Here is a 16648-nt window from a genome sequence, read left to right as displayed (position 1 = left end):
CGCGGCCCGCCAAACCCTTGCAAATCCACTTGGCAGCTTTCTTCTCCCGGAGAGGATCAGCTTGCTCACACTCCAAGGGAGTGACGGGGGGAGTGGGGGAGAGCAAACCCAAGTGAATGAGAGAAGGTTGGGTACTGGTGGAGCAGGAAGGGCAACCCCCGGGACCTCCTCAGCCCTGCCTTCTTCGAACCCCAAAGGCAGGAGTGTTTGGGACTGCTCGGGGCCAGGTCCCTCTTCCTCCTCCCTCCCCAAGGCCCCGTGGGCAGGGCGGGGAAAACTTGGCTATTTGTGTCTCCACGCCCAGAGCCAAAAGTATTCCTACTGTGGCGACAAGGGAGGCGAGTTCGTCTCCAGGCCTCCTAGGTGGCGTAGTCCTCAAGAAGGGTGGAGGCTGCTCTTGCCTCCTGCACCGAAGTCCAGTGCAGGGGACACGATCGTGGCCACCTAGAGTGCCTGATGGTGCAATGGTTAGCAATGCTGCAGCTTCTCTGGATGCAGCAGCTGCTGCTGCTGGGGACTCACCCGGGCAGCGCCCAGGATTTAACTCTCACCCCGGAACCGGCCCTCGAGTGGCTAGGTGAGTGTCCCCAGCGCTGGAGTTGGGGCAAATTGGCACTCGGGAGTCAGGGGTGGGAAACGGATACGGGCTGAGCAAGACGTTCAAGTTTGTACTCTGGTCCCTAGTGTACCGTCCCGGGGCAGAAAGGACAGACCCGGTCCGTATTGTCCATTCGGCATCCCTATTGGCCTCCGAATTAGGGCGCGGCGAGAGGCAGGATCTCTGGGCGAGCGAGTCACACAGGACTTAGAAGAGTGGGAATAGCTTCAAAATGCAAGCTTGTTCAGGAGTTGTTCAGGAAGGTCACCTTTTAGATAAGCTGACGAAGAGCTGTCTAAATTTCTTTCCCTACCAAGGCGAGTATTTGGCTCACCGTTGTACGACACCGTGTGTAGGACAGATGACCCCCCCCCCCCTGCCAAACAGGCCTGTCTGCTCCGCCCCTTGGGGAGGCGGGGCACCGCGCTCCAACTCTCAGCGGGTTCGGCCGCCTTGAGATTCGTACAGACAGGCACAAACTACCTTCTGCTCCTCGGTTTCTCGAGACTGAACAATGGATCTATGATATTCATGGGACCACTGAAAATTAAGTTATACAGCCCAAAACACGTGCACAAACTGATAAATTCAGCCTAAGTTTGGGCACCAACCACAGACAGTATGACTTGCCAGTGAACATGGAAGGAAACCCAAGGAAAGATCAATGCCTTCAGGGACCAGCACAGGAGCAGTCTCTGAGACATGGAAGGTGTGTCCCAGAAGGCGTGATTGTGTGGTGACAGAAGGCGGTTCTGTGACCTTAAACCTTGACAGAGCCGCCTGGCAGCTCCCACCCACTCTGTCCTAGGAATACATTTGGAATAGGGGCATAAAGCAAGATGTAATCCAGATCTCTGTTCTTTTATTTTCCTTTCAATATATACACACATTTCTTTTTCAAAAGACAATTTTTTTTCTGGGTTGTACTTCCTAGCACTCCCTAGGGACTTTATGCCCACCATGGCTAAAACACACCAACATTTCTGCAGCAGCCCTAAGCTGGAAATGCTCTTCAAACATTGTTCAGCTGAGTCGAACTCCCTCTCAGCACGCGTGCACTAACGCACACATCCTGCTGTTGGCTGCCTTGCATCTTAGCATCCGAATCTTGGGCTTAGGTGGTAGGCAGCAGCTTGTGGGAGAGACAAGCTGGGAATGAGCCACACAAGGCCTATCTGGGGATCCTCCAGTCAGGGTCAGCACCCACCGTGAGCTAATCCTTTCTATATTTGGCAGACCCAAATCCTGGCCTGAGATAGTGACTAATGAAGCTTTATGTTCCATAATCAAGGGCACTTTGAAAATAAGAATTGCCAGCTCCCGCCACACTTTCTAGGAGTTGCCTGCAAACCTGAAATTCAACGTCATGGGCATAAAGATTGTCCCAGGTACAGGCATTCTGCACTAACTGTCATCCGGGCCCCCTTCCAGACCCTATCACCTGCACCAGCAGAATTGCAAGTGAATTGTAGGCGGATGTGAATCAAGTTTTCATTAGCAAAGAAGGAAGAACAAAATATCAGTATTCTGGAGAAAACCTGAAAGAGTGTCTACTTCTGTCTTGGGGTTTCTATTGTTGGGCTAATCATCATGAGAAAAAGCAACTTGGGGAAGAAAGGGCTTATTTCACCTCACAGATAACAGTCTATCATGGAAGGAAGTTAGGGCAGGAGCTCAAACAAGGCAGGATTCTGGAAACAGGAGCTGATGCACAGGTCACGGACGAGTGCTGCTTACTGGATTGCTCCCTGTTGCTTGCTCAGCCGAGGTGAGGGAGGCACCACCTGCAGTAACCTGGGCCCTCCACAGATTGGCCTGGGGCAAGCCTGTGGCCTGCTTTCTCAGCTGAGATTACCTCTGCACAAATGACTCCCCAGCACAGCTGAAGTTCATACTCAAGTGCGGGAGCCAAGGAACAGCTGCAATGTACTTAACCAAACATGTTTTGGAACGCCTCCCTTTCTCCTTGCTTCAGCTCCATGTTGATTTGCCTTTAGCCATGATTGGCATCCATCTAGCAGGTGAAAATACAAATCGTTTTGTTTCCATACTCATTAAGAGTGGGCTTATAGCAGCTGTACAGAACAGGTTACACACTCACTACTGTTCTGTGCATTCCAAGCACATACCAGCCCCGAGAGGCAAATGGTACCTCTGTTGTGCTGACTTGTCAATCATTTATCAGTGATCTTCATGCAAAAATCAGTCAGTGTTGTATGGCAGTAGAGTTCATTGAGTTTCAGAGCCAGACTGAATTCAAAACCTGCATATGATATCTGTACCTCAGTTTTCTCCTTTGTAAAACATAGAGTCCCAAAATGGTGTATATCGTCCTTTAGTTGTAGGATCATCATCCCTTGGCCGGTCCAGGCTGTTCTGCAAGTTCGGCCACCATACATCCATCATTTCCTATTCTCAGCACTGCACTTGGCAGATCCTGTCCCCCACTTCCATCTTGACTAAACCAAAGGGCCTTTTGTGGTTGACTTTCCCTGACTGGTTCCTACCATGTGCTAAAATTTGATAGCAGCGCTGTTCTGGTTAGTTTTTTCTTGCTGTGAAGAAACTCTCTGACCAAAAGCAACTTGGAAAGAAAAGGTCCCTACACACAGGTCCCAATCCATTGTTGAGGGAAGTCAAGGCAGGACCTCAAAGCATGAATGAACCATGGGGGAACAGTGCTAGCTAGATCTCTGGCTGTCTGGGGCTCACATTCATGCCTAGCTATCCTCATATAGCCTAGGACCACCTGCCCAGGAAATGGTATATCTCCTTATGGCCTGGGCCCTCCTTCATTAAGTATCAATCAAGAAAAGACCTCATGGATTTGCCCACAGACTAACCCAACAGACTCAATGGAAACTCCTTATTCAGGTGATTCTAGGCTGTGTTGAGTTGTCAAGTTGACCTCTCACCTACTATCCTGGGAGGGCAAGGGGAGAATAAAGAGGGAGCTGAGCATCCCGAGGAAGGACAGGCAAAGTCTTTGCTAAAGGAAACCAACCAAGTGGGCATAAATACATTTTGAATCTAGACTGAAAGTTAAAAGCCGTAGCTGTGAAGTGGCCCTGATCAGAGCAGAGTGAGAAAATTTCCTCTGTGGTACCAGCTCCCCAGATGCACAAATCCATCAGGCAAGGGCGCTTCTTCTGAACAATTAGTGCCAAGAAAAATAAGGATATGGCAACTCTGAGGTCATTATCTTGACCTTGGGCCCTGTCTAAAGCAAAGACAGTGAAACAAGGTGGGTGACAGGAAGAGGGGTGAGCAATGGCTGAAGGCCTCCCTGGTTTCTGTCTGATAAATGGTGTGTGCTCTTTCCCTGTGCAGTTTTGGGCTCCTCAGAAAGCAATCCTTGAGATGTGCATTTCTTGCAGTGCAGATTGTCTACTTGGGGGGCAGTTCTAGGAAACATGGTAAGGGAGAGAGGAAATGAGCAGGGAAGGGAAGAAACCCACTATGGGCAACTGAGGTTCAATTCCACAGTGAGAAGACCCACTTAGAAGCCTCAGTGGGTCCACACAGGGACAGAAAGCTGTGGCATTTTCCACTAACACACGTCCATCCGTGTGTGTGTGTGTGTGTGTGTGTGTGTGTGTGTGTATGTGTTTGGTCCCCCTGCCCCGTTGATTATCCTTCCTGAGACGTTGATTCCTGGGTGTTTCTGGTCTTCCAGAAACACCATCTGTTGGTGTGTAGGTCTTGTCTGCAGATGAACAAGCACCAGGTTAGCAGATGTGAGCTCAGAGCAAGCAGCAGCAGCTCCACACCCCCATATTGGGGAAATAAAATCAGGAGGGATAGGCACTGTCTCCAAGAAAGCAAGACGCCAGAAACAGACACAGAAACACAAACAACTGGGAAAAGAGCAGTGGGTGGCAAAACAACAAGCCACGCGGAGAGTGCTGAGCAGGGACAGCTGAGGAGCAGGCAGCCCGCCAAAGGGCGCCTGTCTTCCTAAAGAAGAAGTAGGGAGTCGGCATATGAAGAAAGGGAGATACGGTATTGTGTCACGTTTTATGTGAAAGCCCCAGGGCCCCGCATCAGTCACTGTCAAAGTTCAGTGAGTTGAAAGCTCCTGGTGAGGCTCTTATATTTGTGAAGAACGAGGTCTGTTAAGGTCGCGGAGGCAAAGGATGAGGCTCATTGTTAGTGTCCCAGAATCTTATGGAAACCCAAGAATACTGGCCACTGGAATGAAGCACTCCCCCCCCCACCCGCAGCCCAGCAAAGACATCATCTGGAAAGTTAAGGTTGAGCTAAGTCAGTTCTAACAAGGAGCATCTAGTGTGAATTTAAATAAATAAATAAATAAATAAAATATGTACATATACATATGTATGTATATATATATATATTTACTTTGGTTATTTTTTATTTAAAAATGAGTAAGTGAAAGGAGGTTGGAGAAGTTCATGAAGGGGGTGGGGTAGCAGACACGGAAAGTCCCATTTGGGAAATGTATCCATTCTGGGTACCGGCGCCAAATATGTGTAGCTCCCACAGCTTCCTGGGAAGATGTGGTCGCAGGAGTAGTCATGAAATTGAACAGTAAGTGAGAAAAGAGATTTTGAAGCAGAAGTCAAGAAACCAACGGCCAGAGTAATATTAGAGCCAAAGTCAAGAGTGTAGTGTTCACGGACATATTTCATACTATAATGCACAGTACATATAAGATATATGTATAACTAGATGCCCAATATATCATACTGTTTCTTCTACTCTATACTATTGTGTTGATTCTGTCATGGTGATTATGATACTAAATTCATTCCTATGTTAGAAGGCACAACCACCAGTAGGCCAAGCACTGAGCTAGAGAATTGGTGTATCTGTGTGGAAGCTAAAGATTTTCCGATGAAGAGAACAGAGAGGAGCCTGCTGCCGCCAGAGTCGTGGTGCATGTGGAGAAAAGTGGTTCAGGGCAGTAGGCTCCAGTAGAGGAAGAGAAGAGAGACAGCCACCTGGGAGAGCTTTGGGGAGAGGAGACTGAGAGCCACATCCTGGAGAACGTGGTGGGAAAGAGTCATGACAATGATGTTCTCCGTTAGCACCATTTCTGATACCCATGGAAATGCCCTCGTTACTGACCCTAGTAGTTTCCCACACTGGAGAGGACTCTGTGTCCGTTCCTATGCACTACTTTGAATCTCATTACACCGAGGTAGGCCACAGCAATCTATACCTTTCTAAGGGGGACGCTAGGTTAAGCAGCTCGCATCTCCAGGACTTAGAGAGCAGGGAGGGCTTCAGACCAGCCATGCATGCATTGTTGGATGTGTCTCTGCGATCCCACGGCCTAGTCCAGTCTTTCTCCTACTTCATACTTGGAGCATGAAAATCAATTTAGCCCCAGGGTGATCAGTGGATCTTCAAACTGTCTGCAGCTCCTTGCTTTCAAATCCCCCATGCATAAGTGAATATTTTTGTAAAGCAAAAATGGGCAAGCCTGTTGATTTATACACCATTCTAGCAAACCCCTATGTCCTTAGGCAAAACGCCATTCTCCTAGCCTAGAGATTGGGAGTTTAAACAAAACCATGACCAGACTGCCTTCCCTGGCCATATGTCACTCCAAACTCCTGGACCTCATTTCTCTCATCTCTGCCCAGCATCTTCAGCATCTCTCTCTTCATCTTTAGCTGGTCAGGCCTCCTTTGCACAGTAACATAGATTTCCGGTTTGCCTGGTCCTTTTAGCTCTTCATCAAGTTTCGAATCTTGTTTCCCATTGTTCATTGTCACAGTTATCAGGTGCCACCCCACGCAGGTTCTCAGCCAACGACTGGAAAGGTTAAGTCGCATGGGGAGTCCAGCCATCCGTGCAGTGCCTCTTCTTTGACCTGACAACTCCCGTATTTATGTTGGGTGTTCTGAAGCAGCATTGTGCTGTGCTATGTCCTTCTGAACTCAGCCCCATCCATCAGAGGAAGAGATTTGAGACATCTGTGGACCATTTCTTCCTTATGCCTTCAGAAACTCTCCTTGAAAGCTTTTTAGGAGAAAAAAAGAGCTGGCATATTGCTGAGAGCATAAGTCATAGCTTGAACTGATTGAAATGAAAAGAAATATTAAAATTTATATTATATATATATAAGTTAAATTATAATTTGGAATAAGCAAACCAAAGAACACCTCATAAATACTAGATCACCTATATTAGCTCTATGACATAAAGCCACTCAAAAAAATGAGCTGCGTTCACTTTCTGCTGTCGTGAGTGGTCACATGACTTGTTAATTTATGTTACTTTCCAGACTAGTGTTGTTCCAAAGGAATATGTCATTACTGTTGTTGAAAATTTGCAAGAATGAAAATAAACAGGAAATTCAAAGAGATTATATAACTATTATGTAACTATGAACATTGGTTTTTGTTTTTCACTGTCCTGACATTCAAAATTAAGATTTGTTTTCACTTGTATTGATATTTCCAAAGTGTTCCGGATGACCAAGGCTATCCCCCATGAGGAACCTTTGATGCTAGGTTGAACCTTATTTTGCAGATGGGGAATCCAAGGCCAAGTCTCTTTTAGTCTCAAGCGTGTGTTCTGTAGCCTGCCAGGCTTTTCTCCATGGCACTGACTTAGCTCAAAGTAGCCTGGGGAAGGATTCATGGGCATGAGCTCAATGTAGTTTCTTGGAATCCCAAACTCAGAAGGGCCTCCAGCATACAGTTTAATGCTCTGTAGTTCGGAGGTCTTAATCAATTTTATCTTTGAGATTATGTGCCTTATGTAAGTGTGATGGACAAGGGAGAACAAGCCAGAGGATCAGGATTCAATTCACCTGGCTTTTCTTCTCTGGGGTAAGTTCTTGACTACTTCCTCCCTGCTACATGCCTACAACCACTGCTATTTTCCACTTGGAGTGGCAAACACACAGCCCGGGGCTTGAGCATGGACTGCTCGCTGGCCAGCAACTTCATCACATCCCCTAAGAAGACTAAGTGGGAGCTGGTCACCTATGTCCGGTCTAGATACTAAATGTGTGTCAAGGAGTTTTAAGGGATAAAGTGTAATCCTTGTGGGCCTGTGGGAAGGAGAGCTATTTCTCTGTTGTTAGCCAGGGATGCTTGTTCTTGTTTTGCATGGGAGTCTGCAAATAATCTAATAAGGAAGATGGTGTATTAACTGCCCTTCTGCTGCTGTGGTATAACACCACAGCCAAAGGTAATGTTAAGGAAAACAGAGTTCATTTGGTTTCAGTGACAAGGGAGGTTTGGCAGCAGGAGGTCAGAGCAGGAAGCTGAGATATCACATCTTCAACTTCAAACACAAAGGCAAGATAGCAAACTGGAAGTGGGACAAAGCAACACATTCTCAAATCCATTGCCCAATGGCGTGTCTCCTCCAGCAAGGCCACAGCGCCTGCCAACAGTGTCACCAAGTGTTCTGTATACCTGAGTCTATGGGGGACATTTTTTATTCAAACTATCACAGATGGAGACTGTCACCGTTTGAATTGTGCCCTCAACCCCCAATCATATGGTAGAGTCCTAAGCCCCCAGCACCTCAGAATGGGAGCTTATTCCGGAAAAAAAAAAAAAAAAAAAAAAAAGTTTTCTCAAAGGAAAACAAGTTCAAGTGAGTTAGTTAGCATGGCCCTCACCTTCTGCAGTGGTGTACTCCTGGTAAGGGGAATTCAGGGTGAAGAAATGCATGGAAAATAGAGAGCTGAAGAAACTCATGAAGACATGGCAGATCCACCGCAATGACAGGGCTTCCTTCCCTCCCAGTCTCAGGAGGACCCAACCCTGCCCTGCTTGACCTCACCCTTTAGCCTCCAGAACCAGGAGAAAATATATTTCTGGTGTTCAAGCCACTCTGTTTGTGTTAAGAATATTTCCTAATTCGAGAAGCTCCGCCGGCTCAACGAAATCCAATCAAACCAGATAAGCCAAAATAAAAATGCCCATGTTTAATAAATGTTGTACTCTTGGGTGGTCAGGAGAGCATGGCAAGGGAGAGAAAGACAGAGGGGGACCCAAGCAAACCCTTCTTTCCAGCACAAGCATAAATAGCCTGGGGAAATGGTCCTGACCCACCCCGGGGAGTGGTCACCGCTTAGCAGGCTGGGAGTTGGAGTCCAAGCCAGGGCAACTGCCAGCCCAGGGGCTTCCATTCATCACAGACTTCTTGGATATAGGGGTATGACTTTTGACCAAAGAGTTTGTGAGTTTGTGGCAACTAATACAGATATAAACAACCCCCCCCATGTTACATTATATTTGCCTTCTAAACACCTACCTCAAGTTTACATTAATTTTGAAGCAAGCACATTCTAAAGGTATATTAGTCACGTCAGTATAAACTCTTCTGCCTTTAGAGAGGTCGTTTGCATTTCCCGAATCTTTTTTTTTTTTTCTCAGTTGATGGTGGAGCTGTTTTCTGTTTGCTTGCTAGGTTCTGTCTGTATCATTTCCTCCAGGGCTTTAATATTCAGGCATTTGGGCAGGAAGTTTAACGATCCTACTGTGTCCTGCTGTAACTCGCCCTTGTAAGCCTGCTCCCTGGTGACTAAGATGTGTAGTTTCAACACAGGCTGTAAGAAGATAACAGAGTCATGGTGAATAATGATTTTTTACCCCAGCGATGTCTGCTGGATACGTTCCTTTTAGATGCTGGCAAGATGACGCAGGAATAGGTTGAAAAACGGAAGGGGAGAAACATGTTCCTAACTCAGCTTTAAATCTTATTTGTAAGACATGGAATTATGACGAAGAGCCTGGCTGGGGGCTTGGAGAGAGGAGGGAGAATGGTCCAGGCTGGCTAAGACTGTCAAAAGCAGCCTAAATGGTTGCCGCACCTGCAGGGGTTGATAACAGGCAATTTGAAGCCTCACAGAGTGTACTCAGTGGAGCTGATTAAGCTGGGTTTGGGTTTCCCCACTTGTGACAAAGGGCATTGTGTGCCTCCTGGGACCCGGAACGGTGATTTGGGGAGATTAGCGAGAAAGGGGACAAGAGCACGTAAAAGATTTAGCAAGAGGGGACCCGTGGGCCTGGGGAGGTGGCGATTATTCAGGTTTTACAAGCGGCTGGAGAATAAAGACACCTTGAATCAAGGACGATGCTAGGGCAGGGAAGGAGGGGCGCACTGAGGGAGGAGGAGCTGAGAGAGGAGGACTGTTGTGGCTTGGGATTTCTGTTGTTTTATTTGTTTGGATTTTGCACTTAATTAACTTGTTAGTTGATTAATAAAAGGCAATTGACAGGACCCCAAGGGCTGTTAAAAAAGTTTACATAACACTCAGGCAATTTGAGATGAAATGTGCACTTATGTGCAGAGAGGCGTGGCAAAGACCGACTCCCTTGCCCTTTTTTTGCGTGTCCGCATTCCTTCTGTGTAGAACCAGGCAGGAGCCCTGGCTGTGAGCACTGGCAGTTCCTCACTTCTGGATTCCAAAGTCATATGGAAGAGAAACAGACTTCTCTATCCCAGAGCTATGTGGAGTTTGGTTCAACAGCTTACAACCCCGTTCCTGCTACAGAATCACAAGCATGCGACTGAGTCTGAATCCCTGCGCTCACTAGGACACAGACAAACCCAAATACTGAAAGCCGATACAGCGATAATACATCTCCAGAGAGAAGATGCCCACCTCCAGACTCGTTACAGGGTCATGCCTTTCCCATTTATCTCCACACCCTTCTGTACTCAAACGAAGATAGTGTCAGAGAGGCTAGGGGAATGGGTTAACAGGTATGATGTGGGTTCGAATCCCCACATGGAAGAAACCAGGTGTAGTTGCACGTTTTCTTGTAACTCCAGCACTGGGGGAAGTAGGGTGGACAGAAACAGAAGGATCTCTGGAGCTTGTTGGCTTCCAGCCTAGCTCTAGGTCAGCCAGAGACCCCATCTCAAAAGGATATGGTTGAGAATGACAAAGCAGGGCACCCAACTTCTTTGGCCTCCATTACCACCTGCACACACAAGTGTTCATGCATATACCACACATATAGATCAACACTCACATATACAAAATAAACTGACTCAAAGAGAAGATGCAGGCCCGCATTTGAGGCCAGGGGGTGATGTTTGGGTGGATGGAGTCAAAGAGACTTCAAGCTTGGAGAACTGAGAAAGGAGATTGACATTGGGCACAGTTCACAAGCTACGATTTCTTAATAGTTTGTCTTAAGCATTGCACTTGGTGTGAACTGTCACCTTGAACTTGCCTTGCACTTCCCAGACATAGAGCAGCACAGAACCCAACTTCCTTATGGTATTGCCGGCCGAATACTAGAGAGCCCTTTGTGTGCCTAAAATGCCACCATAGCATGGGATTTGTTTAGAACTCTGTCTTGTTGTTGCAAGTGGTGTTTGCTAAAAGTGCTGATGCCATTCAGAGAATTAACAGTTCAAAGCTTGTCCTGGTCACGCTATATCTTTATGCAGTGGCTTCTAAGAGAAGAGCTGTCTAACCCAGGAGACACTAAAGACAGGTAGAAGTAGAAGGCCCTCAAGAGACACTTCCTACAGGTGCCTCCGGTTGGCGCAAGAAGGATTCAATTGTACTTTAACTCTTGCTATGGTACAGTGGTCTTGACAGGGTTCATTTTCTCTGATGGTTAAAGAATTAAAAGGCAGGATTAATCTCCGCTGTCAGAGGTTACAGCTGAGGTATCCTCAAGCATAGCCATCAGTTGGTAAAGGAAGACTTTACTCATAGATGAGAGAACACATACAGAAAGACCCTCCTCAACGCAGACAGGGGACTCAGAAATTGAAGTCCAGCTCCTCCTTGAAGGCTGGAGCTTCTTTAAGTCTTTGAAAGGGGGGGGGGTCTTCCTTCCCTAATTTAGGATTGGCCAGTTTGAAGAGAGATGAGATGACTGATAGGTTCTCAGCTGTTGTGTAAACACCCCACACACAGCTTTGAACTTGGTCGGACCAGTCCCATAGCAGCAAGGGAAAAAGTCCAAAGGCCTTTGTTTTACAATGACAAGCTTTTGTCTCAGGTCAAGAGGGTGAAGAAGCCAGCCATTTTGGGAGCTCACCGTCTTTTTTGGCACCTAGTCCTGGTCCCTCTCCCTGTCTCTCTGCCTATCAGGGAGAGAGTCTAATTCCTACTCCCCCACTCTGATCTCAGGGAGTTGAGAGACATCTGTTAGGCATTTGAATCCATGAAGTCAAAAATTTAGCCAATACAAGTATGTGTTGATGTGAAAACCACAGTTCTTGTCTTAAAGGGAATAAGAGACAGTTTATTCTGGAGCTATTTTGAGTGGCCATGACCTGGGAACACAGATTTAGGTTACAGCAAATTCCATCAGTCCATCATTTTCCCAGCTTTCTTTGTTTGTTTGTTTGTTTTTGATTTATCTATTTATTAGTTTTATAGGAAAAAGAAAATCACAAATCAAGAAAAGTTTAAAATACATCGGTGGGCGCACTAGAGAAGCAGATGAGATGGGAGGAGCGCTTCTAAAGGCCCAAGATGCTCTCTGATGACTTAGCTGTTGGGTCGGTGGACACTAGTGTTAATGGCTTCTAAGAGATTTTTATTTGTTAGAACAAGGTGTTAGTTCAGATACAGAATAGGGCAAGGGATGGCTGTTCCAGGAGGCTAGAACCAGCCCAAGATAAAGTAACTAGCCTTGGAATCTACAAAATCCCAGTCTCTACAGTACTGAGATTCCAATCAGCTATCAGTCTCAGCAGACAGAGCCTCCTCCCCGGGGTTGTTTTGTTCACAGACACAGCTTCTTTTCAGGAAACTCTGTTCATATACCGTTCTAGAATCCTCACACAGTGTTTAACTTTTTGTTGCTGTATGAAATAGCCTATATTGTGAGTTATAAAGACATTAGTTTCATTAAGTTCATAGCTCTAGAGGTTCAACGGCATGGCGCTAGCATCAACTCTGCTTTAGCAAGAAACTCATTGCAGGTTGCATCGCAATGGCGGAAGTATGAGTAGAGACCTGACAAGACAGGAAATCAGGGATGGTGTCAGTTTTACCAGGGGTGATTAGTTTTACTTTTTTTGTTGTTTTTTTTTGATTTTTGCTTTTCAAGGCAGAGTTTTTCTGTAGTTTTGGAGCCTGTCCTGGAACTAGCTCTTGTAGAGCAGGCTCACCTTGAACCAGCACACTGCTTTCCTTCCTCTGCCTCCTGAGTGCTGGGATTAAGGACACATGCCATGATCACCGGCCAGTTTTACTCTTTTTATAACATAGTCATCAGTGATGTGATCTTGGCCATTCTTACAGGTGTAAGATGGAGTCTCAGAGTTGTTTTGATTTGCATTTCTCTGACGACTAAGGATGTTGAGTATTTCTTTAAGTGTCTTTCAGCCATTTCAGATTCATCTGTTGAGAGTTCTTTGTTTAGGTCTGTACCCCATTTTTTTGGATTATATGTTTTTTTGATGACCAATTTCTTGAGTTCTTTGTATATTTTGGAGATCAGACCTCTGTCTGATGTGGGGTTGGTGAAGATCTTTTCCCATTCAATAGGCTGCTGTTTTGTCTTGTTGACTGTCTCTTTTGCTTTACAGAAGCTTTTCAGTTTCAAGAGGTCCCATTTATTAATTATTTCTCTCAGTGTCTGTACTACTGGGGTTATATTTAGGAAGTGGTTTCCTGTGTCAATGCATTCAAGTGTACTTCCCACTTTCTCTTTTATGAGGTTCAATGTGGTTGGTTGAGGTCTTTGATCCATTTGGACTTGAGTTTTGTGCATAGTGATAGATATGGATCTATTTTCTTTCTTCTACATGCTGATATCCAGTTATGCCAGCACCATTTGTTGAATATGCTTTTTTTCCATTTGATATTTTTTTGCTTCTTTGTCAAAAATCAGGTGTTTGTAGGTGTGTGGATTGATATCCAGGTTTTTCATTTGGTTCCATTGGTCCTCTTGTTTGTTTTTATACCAATACCAGACTATTTTCAAAACTGTAGCTCTGTAGTAGAGTTTGAAGTCAGGAATTGTGATGCCTCCAGAAGTTCCTTTTGGTTATCCTGGGTTTTTGTTTGTTTTGTTTTGTTTTGTTTTGCTTTGTTTTGCTTTGCTTTTCCATATGAAGTTGAGTATTATTCTTTCGAGGTCTATGAAGAATTTTGCTGGGGATTTTGATGGGCATTGCTTTTGGTAAGATTTCCATTTTTACTATGTTAATTCTGCCTACCAAAGAGCATGGGAGATCTTTCCACTTTCAGGTGTCTTCTTCAATTTCTTTTTTCAAAGATTTAAAGTTCTTGTCATACAGGTTTTCCACTTGTTTGGTTAGAGTTATTCCTAGATATTTTTTATTATTTGTGGCTATTGTGAGGGGTGATGGTTCTCTGATTTCTTCCTCAGCCCATTTATCATCCGTGTAAAAGAAGGCTACTGTTTTTTTTTTTTTGTTGTTGTTGTTAATCTTGTATCCTTACATTACAGAAGGTGTTTATGAGTTATGGAGATCCTTGGTAGAATTTTTGGGATCACTTATGGAAACTATCATAGCATCAGCAAACAGTGAGAATTTGACTTTTTCTTTTCTGATTTGCGTCCCCTTGATCTCTTTTTGTTGTCTTACCGCTCCGCTAGAACTGCAAGTACTACACTAAATAGATATGGAGAGAGTGGACAACCTTGTCTTGTTCCTGATTTCAGTGGGATTGCTTTGAGTTTCTGTCTATTTAGTTTGATGTTGGCTGTTGGCTTGTTGTATAATGCCTTTATTATGTTTAGGAATGTTCCTTGTATCCCTGCTCTCTCCAAGATCTTTATTATGAAGGGATGTTGTATTTTGTCAAAGACTTTTTCAGCATCTAATGAGATGATCATCTGGGTTGGTTTTTTTTGTTGTTTTTGGTTTTTGGTTTTTTTCTTTTAGTTTCTTTATATGGTGGATTACATTGACAGATTTTTGTATGCTGAACCATCCATTCATCTCTGGGATGAAGCCGACTTGATCATAGTGGATGATTTTTCTGATGTGTTCTTGAATTCGGCTTGCTAATATTTTATAGAGTATTTTTACAGCAATGTTTGTGAGTGAGACTGGTCTGTAATTCTCTTTCTTAGAAACGTCTTTGTGTGGTTTGGGTGTCAGGATAATTGTAGCCTCATAAAAAGAGTTAGACAATGTTTCTTCTGTTTCTGTTGTGTGGAGTATTGGTATTAGCTCTTCTTTGAAAATCTTGTAGAATTCTGAGCTGAAACATCTGTTCCTGGGCTTTTTTTTTTTTTTAGAATTTTGATGACTGCTTCTATTTCTTTAGCAGTTATAGGTCTATTTAATTTGCTTATCTGGTCTTGATTTAATTTTGTTAAGTGATATTTATCCAGAAAGTTGTTCATTTCCTTTAAGTTTTCCAGTTTTGTGGAGTACAGGTTTTCAAAATATGACCTCATGATTCTCTGGATTTCCTCCATGTCTAATGTTATGTCCACTTTTTCATTTTTGATTTTCTTAATTTGGATATTCTCTCTCTCCCTTTTGGTTAGTTTGAATAAAGGTTTGTCTATTTTGTTGATTTTCTCAAAGAACAAACTCTTTGTCTCATTGAATCTTTATTTTGTTTTCTTTGTTTCTATTTTGTTGATTTCAGCTCTTAGTGTGATTATTTCCTGCCATCTAGTCCTCCTGAGTGAGTTTGCTTTCTTTTTGTTGTTGTTGTTGTTGTTATTGTTGTTGTTCTAGAATTTTCAAATGTTCTGTTGTTAACCCACTAGTGTGGGATTTTTCCAGCTTCTTTATGTAGGCACTTAGTGCTATGAACTTTCCTCTTAACACTGCTTTAATTGTGTCCCATAATTTTGATTATGTTATATGGTTATTTTCATTGGATTTTAGGAAGTCTTTAATTTCTTCCTTGACCCATTGATGATTCAGGTGAGCATTGTTTAATTTCTGTGTGTTGTGGGCTTTCTGAAACTAGTGTTGCTGTTAAATTCCAATTTTAAGCCACAGTGATCCGATAAGATGCATGGGGTTATTCCATTTTTTTTTTTAATCTGTTGAGGTTTGCTTTGTTACCTAGTACATGGTCAGTTTTTGAGAAGGTTTCATGAGGTCCTGAGAATAAGGTATATTCTTTTCTGTTTGGATGGAATATTCTATAGATGTCTGTTAAGTCCATCTGAGTCATAACATGTTAGTTCCCTTATTTCTCTGTAAATTTCCTGTCTGATAGACCTGTCCAGTAGTGAGAGTGGGGTGTTGAATTCTCCCACTATTAGTGTGTAGGGTTTAATGTGCAATTTAAGCTTGAGTAGTGTTTCTTTTACATATGAAGGTTCCCTTGTATTTGGTGCATAGATATTCAGTATTAAGATTTCCTCCTGATGGATTTTTCCTGTGACTAATTTGACATGGCCTTCTTTGTCTCTTTCAGTTGGTTTTAGTTTGAAGTTTATTTTGTTAAATATTGGGATAGTTATACCAGCTTCTTTCTTTGGTCCATTTGATTGGAAAATTTTTCCCAACTCTTTCCTCTGGGGCGATGTTTGTCTTTGAGGTTGAGTTGTGTTTCTTGTATGCAGCAGAAGGATGGATTCTGTGTTTGCATCCAATCGCTTAGCCTGTGTCTTTTTATAGGTGAATTGAGTCCATTTTAAGGGCTATCAATGACCAATGATTGCCAGTTTCTGCTATTTTAGTCTACATTGTTGTTTATTTTACTGTGTATATTTTTCCTTTCAATGAGATTTGCTACTATGAGATCATCTATTGTCTGTGTTTTTGTGGATATAACTAACTTCCTTGGGTTGGGGTTTTCCTTCTAGTACTTTGTGTAGGGCTGGGTTTGTGGCTAGGTATTGGTTAAATCTTGTTCTGTCATTGAAGATCTTATTTTGTACATCTATGGTGATTGAAAATTTTTGCTGGATATAGTAGTCTGGGCTGGCATCCGTGGTATCTTAATGGCTGTATAATGCAGTACCTTCTGGCTTTCATTGTTTCCATTGAGAAGCCATGTGTAATTCTGATAGATTTGTCTTTATATGATACTTGACCTTTTTCCTTTGTAGTTCTTAATATTCTTTTTTCTGAATGTTTAATATTTTGATTATTATGTGTCAAGGGGACTTTTATTTGGTCTAGTCTATTTGG

The 16648-nt window shown here is 43.9% G+C and overlaps 1 protein-coding gene across 2 annotated transcripts in view; it reads left to right on the top strand.

Annotated features, from left to right (window-relative positions):
* The first annotated feature begins 308 nt into the window (after positions 1 to 308).
* Pla2r1 (phospholipase A2 receptor 1) overlaps positions 309 to 16648 on the top strand; it is a 127643-nt gene continuing 111303 nt past the window's right edge. For both annotated transcript variants that reach the window (XM_085681064.2, XM_085681065.2), the window contains exon 1: positions 309 to 577. In XM_085681064.2, the coding sequence (XP_085537190.2) occupies positions 457 to 577 (121 nt within the window). In that variant the 5' untranslated portion in view covers positions 309 to 456. The remainder of the gene's footprint in view (positions 578 to 16648) is intronic.

This window comes from Myodes glareolus, chromosome 21 (genome assembly GCF_982192425.1).
Source record: "Myodes glareolus chromosome 21, mMyoGla1.1, whole genome shotgun sequence".
In the NCBI taxonomy this organism is placed as follows: Eukaryota; Metazoa; Chordata; class Mammalia; order Rodentia; family Cricetidae; genus Myodes; species Myodes glareolus.
The sequence above is the reverse complement of the archived record's forward strand: the minus strand, read 5'-3'. Positions and strand labels throughout refer to the sequence as shown.